This window comes from Mobula birostris, chromosome 13 (genome assembly GCF_030028105.1).
Source record: "Mobula birostris isolate sMobBir1 chromosome 13, sMobBir1.hap1, whole genome shotgun sequence".
NCBI lineage: Eukaryota > Metazoa > Chordata > Chondrichthyes > Myliobatiformes > Myliobatidae > Mobula > Mobula birostris.
In genome coordinates this window covers 77,944,659-77,951,482 of record NC_092382.1, presented here as the reverse complement: position 1 = coordinate 77,951,482, position 6,824 = coordinate 77,944,659, and the positions used below count along the sequence as shown (strand labels likewise).

Genomic DNA, 6,824 nt, shown 5'->3' with positions numbered 1-6,824 from the left:
CAACCGGACTCGTGGGGCTTGACCTGCTCCTCACAAAGCCAAACCGACCATCCCCAATCAGGTTTTACTTCTCCAAATTCCCGTAAGTCCTGACTCTAAGAATCTTCTCCAATAGTTCAACCACCACTGAAGTAAGACTCACTGGATTATACTTTTCAGAGTTATCCCTGCTCCCTTTCTTGAACAAAGCAGTAATGTTTTCCACACTCGACTCCTCAGCCACTACTTCTCTGGCGAGTGATAATGCAGAGATCAGCAAGTGTGCAGCAACCTCTTCCCTCACTTCCCCCGGTTACCTGAGCATAAAGGAGGATTTATCTATCGTGTATTTCAAAAGGTCCAACACCTCCTCTCTCTTGACCACGACGTGTTCCAGCACATCAGCCCATTTAACACTGTCTTCACAAATTGAAGATCCCTCTCACTGGTGAATACTGAAGTAAAGTCTTCAGTAAGGACCTGCCCTACCTCCACTGACTCCAGCGCGTGTTTCAACTTCTATCCCTGAGTGGACTTACCCTCACTCTGGTCATCCTGTTCTCCACGGACATCGAGAAAGCCTTGGGGTTTCCTCAATTCTAGTTAAGACACCTTGAGGCCCTTTCTACTCTCCTAACTCACTCTTCATTTTGTCCCCGGCTGCGTTGTGACTCTACAACCCTGTCTGACCTTGCTTCCAAAACCTTAAATCAGCTGATTTCTTCCTCTGACAAGATGTCTCACATCGCTTGTCAACCACAGTTCCTTCACACTATCATCCTTTCCATGCCTCAATGTGCCAAATCTATCCAGAATCCCCTGCAAGCGCTCTCTAAAATCCCCCCACATTCCCACTGTGCAGTTCCCGGAGCACATGCTTTCCTGATTTATGTTCCGAGGTTCCAGACTGAGAGCATCATAATTGCACTTCCCACAATTAATTACTTTGGGGACGGACACCGACCTGCAGCGAGAGAGCGGGGCAGTGTGGTCAGTTTGTGGTCTGACACCGGGCTGTGAGGAGAGGGCGGGACAATGGGATTAATTTGGGACGGACACAGGGCTCAGGGACATCGTGGGGCAACGGGATTACTTTGCGACTGACACGGGGCTGTGGAATTTTAGAGTGTGTTTCCCGTTTATGAAGGGAGGCTGCTGGAACAGAGTGAATCAAATTAACTGTTATTTTTATTATGTTTTACAAAAGTCTTCGGTTTGTGTTATTCCGTAAGCAGTTAAAATGATCTATCGAGCTAAATTTAGGACAGACAGCGATATCTCCTTCACCATCGAGCAGCTCCCCCTCAAGGCCCTAACCCGCATTCTCGCGCTCTCACCCGACACTTCCTTTGACTTCAGGACCACGGAATCCCCGAGCTCAGCAGCAGCCCCAACCCCAGCAGTGCCGGTACTCCGGGGCTCCCACCCTCTCTGCCGCCGGAGATCCCCCGGAGCAGCTCCACCGAGGTGAGGAAGATCTCCACCCTTCCGTCCCCTCCCCACGGCCCCTTTGACCTCAGGATCTTATCGACCTGGAACGCTTCGCAAGGGGGTATCAGCACTTCCCTCTCACCGGGGAAGGGGGAGAGAGAGCCCACCGGGACCCCTCTGGCCGTTCGGATGTGGAACAGGGTCCCATCCCCTCCGGTAAAAGCCTCCGCCACTTCCCGGGAAGCCGAGGCCGAGGTGAACGCTCCAAACTCGATCGTCTGCCCCTGTTTGGCCCGGAACGGGAGTGAGGCCCCTCTGTACACTGTCCCAGGATGGTCCACCCCCTCCCTCTCCCTCAGCTCCTTTAGTGCCCGGGACAGAAGGCTGCGGTAAGTCCGGAAGGCCACACAGGAGGTTGGAGTAGTTTGGGTCTGGAGACTGGAGGCCAGGCACAGGCGGGTCTCTCTATTGAAGATGAGGTAAAAGGGAGTGGAGGGTGGAGGAGGGTGCTCCAGGGTATAGGTCATGACGGTCCGGGCCAGCTCCTCGCTAATGGAGGGGCCGCTCCCTCCTGAACTCTCACCGAGCTCGAGTCCCGCTCGGCTCCAGGCTGCACTGAGCTCTGGCTGTGACTCCAACTCAGACTGCAGACGGGACAGGAGGATGGCTATATCCCCGTCTGCGTCCAACCCGGGACCCCCCGCTTCCCGCCGGCAGCCAGGAACCCGTCCCAGGGGGACCGCCTTGTCTGAGAATCGCAGGGGACGGCCGCAGAGCGCGGGAAGGGCGATCCCTGTTGGGAGAGAGAGGGAATGAGGGTCATGTCGGAGGAAGGGTGGGGAGCGGGAGAGCAAGGGAGGGAAATGTACCATCAGAACGATTGCGACAATGTGGCAGGTGCGCATGCGCTGTTTGATGGTGCGAGATAACACACACAAAATACTGGAGGAACTCAGCAGGCCAGGCGGCATCTGTGGAAAAAAGGTACTGTTGACGTTTCGCGCTGAGTTGCTCCAGCATTTTGTGCGTGTTTCTGCCCAGTCTCTCTCCTCAGCTCACTACCGTCCTGGTATCTGTTTTCACCCCGTCTCTCTCCTTCCCCTGGTCTCTCCAAACCCCCTATCTCTCCCTTCTCTTTTCTGTCAGCTCATTCCAAATCACTTTTCCCATACCAGATCCCTCTCCTCACCCGAGCCTATCTCCCCATCAAAGGACCCCTCCCCGCTCTCCCTGGTCTCTCCGTCCACCCAGTCACCCCAATCTCACTCTATATCATCAGTCTCTCTCCCCGTCTCTCTCTGTCTCTCTGACCTCCACCCCACCTCTCCATTCACTACTCCACTCTGTCTTTCCCAGATTATCTCTCTCCCCAGTCTCTTCCTTCCCCCAGTCTCCCTCTCTCCGCACTCTCCATCACCCCGTCTCTCTCTTTCTCTCTGCCACAGACTGTTTCTCCCTTTCTGCACAGTGTCTCCCACCAGCCACATCCCCATATCTTCCTCTTTCACTATTTCCCTCTCCACAGTCTCGCTCCATAGCGTCTCCTCCCCGTCTCTCTTCTCCCTGATCCTCTCTACCCCCATCTTTCTCGACTGCCTCTCGCTCCTCCATTTCTCTCAGTGTGTCCTCCCAGTCATTCTCTCGCCTTCGACACCCCTCATTTTCTCCCACAACCTGTCTATCTTGACTTATCTCTCCTTCTCCCTTCCCAGTCTCTATCCTCACTTACTCTTCATCAGTGTCTTTCTCCCATCCTACAGTCTGGTCTGTTTCTACAGTTTCTCTCTTTCGACCCCTCAATCCCTCTCTTAACCCCAATGCCCTTTTCTCTCTCTATCTCTCGTCCCCCATTCTTTCTACCTCAGTCACACCCCAGGTCCCTCTCTCTCCCATCCTTCCCAACCTCGTTCTTCTTCCCCATTCATTCACCCAATTTCTCTTTCCCACCAGCCTCTCCCCTACAATCTCGCTGGCGTCCCCCAGTCCCACTCTCATTCTCCAATCTCTCGTTGTTCCCAGTCACTTCTCCCAATATTTCTCCTGATCCCCATTCTTCCTGTCTCGTGCTCTCTCTTAACGCAATTCCCTCTCCCCCACTCTCTCACCTCTCTCTCTCTCTCGCTCTCTCTCTCTCTCTCTCTCTCTCTCTCTCTCTCTCTCTCTCTCTCTCTCTCTCTCTCTCCATCATTTTTGCTCTCCATGCCCTGTCTCTGTCCTCCTGGTCTCTCTGTCCTCTCAAATTCACAGCCCGTCTCTCTCTCCAACGTCTCTTTCTCTCCCCGTCTCTTTCCCCTCCCATATCGCCCAGTCTCTCACCTTCAAGCTCATTGTTTCCCCCAGATTCTCTCTCCCTTCCAGTTTCTCTCCATTATTCCCTCTCTCACGGAGCGCACCCAGTCTGTCTGTCTGTCTCCCTCTCTCCCTGATCCCGCTGTGTCCCCCTCTCTCGCTACAGCCCATTCTCTCTTTCTCTCTGATGCCGCTGTGTCCCCCTCTCTCGCTACAGCCCATTCTCTCTCTCTCTCTCTCTTTCTGATCCCGCTGTGTCCCTCTCTCTCTCTCTACAGCCCATTCTCTCTCTCTCCCTGATCGCGCTGTGCCCCTCTCTATCTCTACAGCCCAGTCTCTCTCTCTCTCTCTCTGATCCCGCTGTGTCCCTCTCTATCTCTACAGCCCATTCTCTCTCTCTGATCCCACTGTGTCGCTCTCTCTCTCTACAGCCCATTTTCTCTCTTTCTCTCCCTGATCCCACGGTGTCCCTCTCTCTCTCTACAGCCCATTCTCTCTCTCTCTGATGCTGCTGTCCCCCTCTCTCGCTACAGCCCATTCTCTCTCTCTCTCTCTCTCTCTCTCTCTCTCTGATCCCGCTGTCCCTCTCTCTCTCTACAGCCCATTCTCTCTCTCTCTGATCCCGCTGTGTCCCTCTCTCTCTCTACAGCCCATTCTCTCTCTCTCTCTGATCCCGCTGTGTCCCCCTCTCTCTCTACAGCCCATTCTCTCTCTCTCTCTGATGCCGCTGTGTTCCTCTCTCTCTACAGCCCTCTCGCTCTCTCTCTCTCCCTCTCTCTCTTTGATCCCACTGTGTCCCTCTCTCTCTCTACAGCCCATTCTCTCTCTCTCTCTCTCGCTCTCTGATCCCGCTGTGTCCCTCTCTCTCTCTACAGCCCATTCTCTCTCTCTCTGATCCCGCTGTGTCCCTCTCTCTCTCTCTACAACCAATCCTCTCTCTCTCTCTCTCTGACCCCGCTGTGTCCCTCTCTTTCTCTACAGCCCATTCTCTCCCTCTCTCTCTCTGATCCCGCTGTGTCCCTCTCTTTCTCTACAGCCCATTCTCTCTCTCTCTCTCTCTCTGATGCCGCTGTGTCACCCCTCTCCCTACAGGCCAGTTTCTCTCTTTTTCTCCATCTGCTTCACGCAGCTCTGAATGCCTGTAGGTTCCAGTCTCCGGAACGAACACTAACTCTATTTTTCTGGCAGACAAAAGCGCTTCTGTAACCATCACCCATTGAAATAGCGGGGGTGGTATACTGGACTGAACACAGAGAGAGATTCAGCGTCGGACAGTAGTCAGGATGGGGTGGGGGGGGGGGGTGAGTCCAAATAGTGGATAATGAGAGTGGGAGGAACTGCTGCTGGGGAGTGAGGGGAGGTGTTGGAGAGTGGGAGTGTGAGGGTGAGGGGGAGCTGATGGAGAGAGGGAGTATGAGGGTGAGGGGGGAAAGACGGAGGGAAGTCAGAATGGGATCAGAGAGTACGGAGGAGCGAGGCTGGAGGGAGGAGGGTGCGCTGAGGTGTGAGAGGATGATGATGTATGAGGAGAAAGAGAGAGACGAGAGTCGGTGACCGGAGTGTGGACTGAGGAGGGAAGTCGAAGATGAGGGAGCAGAACTACAATCAGAGGGGAGGGGTAGGTGTGGTGGGAAGTTTCATTCCCTCAGTCTCACTCACAGTAACAGAGGAAGCAGAAGGCGAGGGGTCTGAGGTTCCTCATTCTCGCTCAGTTCGCAAATTCCTCTTGTTCACGGCCTTCGGAACAAGTCCCCGTTGTTCTGAAAAGATCCGTTCACTGGCCGCTTCTCTGTCTGTCTGTTCCTTCTGTTCCTGAGCGTCGGAGCGAGTCTCTTTCCGCTGCTCTGAAAGGATCCGTTCGCTAGTCGGTGCTTCTTCCGCCTGTCGTCTCCGACTGACGCCAACTCTGAAATACTGACCTCTCAAACTCTCTCTCTCTCTCTCTCTCCCTCTCTCTCTCTCTCTCTCTCTCTCTTCCTCTCTCCTCTCCCCCCTCTTACTCTCTCCCTCTCCCTCCTCTTTCTTTCTCCCTCTCCTCTCTCTCTCTCTCCCCTCTCTCTCTCTCTCTCTCTCTCTCTGCCCCCAACTCTCTCTCTACACACTATTCCTGTGTATTGTATCAACTTTCTGGTTAATTCATTTCTTTAGCGGTGTTTGCTCACAGACACAATTGGGAAAAAGCAGCATGCCTGAGACCATCTGTGAAAACAGAACCCGACAAACTGTTTGATCGGACAAGTTCACGATTTTATTTTACTTTACATGCTCCCGGAAGTGTCGAACTTCAGCTGTAATATCTGCCTGTGTATCACATATCCAGCATCTGTAGGTAGGAACATAAGAAACAACGTAAGAGATAGAGGCAGGAGTCGGCTATCTGGCCTGTCGAACCTGCTCCGCCATTCAATATGATCACGGTTGATCTGAACATGGAGTCATCTGCACCTACTGCCTTTTCCCTAAAACCCTTAATTCCCCTACTATGCAAGAATCTATCCCACCGTGTCTTAAATACATTCACGTGTCTATCCAAGTGTCTCTGAAAAGTCCAGAATCTATCTGCCTCAGCCAGCAACTAAGCACACATTCCAGGCTCCCAACAACTTTTGTTTAAAGGGAATCTGCCTCTCACAACTTCCGACAGGGCTGCAGAGAGGGAGAGTTTAAACTGGGGAAGCATGGTCAGGGGTGAAGGGGTACAGAGGCTGTCTACTAGCCCAGTGACGGAGGAGGAGGCTGAGCCTGGAAGTGAGCAAGTCAGACACGGTTTCAGGAGAGAGAGACAACGATGTGATTTCCTGTGTCACGGTGATGAGCAGTCTTCTCCAGCGAGGAGCTTGTGTGGAGATGCAGCTTCCCTGGAGGTGGAGGAAAGAGGACACACCAACAGGTGGAACCAGCTGTGGGAAGACATGGTTTGTCAGGACAGAATACGGGCTGGATGTACCATAACCTTCAGACTGAATCAGAATATTAGAAATTCGGATAGATGTGATCACATGTGCAGAGGGCAGGGGTTGTGTCTTCATCAGACCCTCAGTGAGATGGTTCAAGTTACAATGTGTAGGGATGAAAGCACAGTGTTTGGGGCCGGATTTAATCACTGATTCTGACAGTGAGAGGGT

The 6,824-nt window shown here is 53.2% G+C and overlaps 1 protein-coding gene across 1 annotated transcript; it reads right to left on the bottom strand.

Moving 5' to 3' along the window:
• Positions 1-1,209: 1,209 nt before the first annotated feature.
• LOC140207700 (uncharacterized) lies at positions 1,210-5,481 on the bottom strand. Its single transcript, XM_072276252.1, has 2 exons — positions 5,359-5,481; positions 1,210-2,203 (listed from the first exon to the last, which is right to left on the bottom strand). The coding sequence occupies exons 1-2, from the start codon at positions 5,399-5,401 to the stop codon at positions 1,335-1,337; spliced, it is 912 nt and encodes a 303-aa protein (XP_072132353.1). The 5' UTR covers positions 5,402-5,481; the 3' UTR covers positions 1,210-1,334.
• Positions 5,482-6,824: the final 1,343 nt, after the last annotated feature.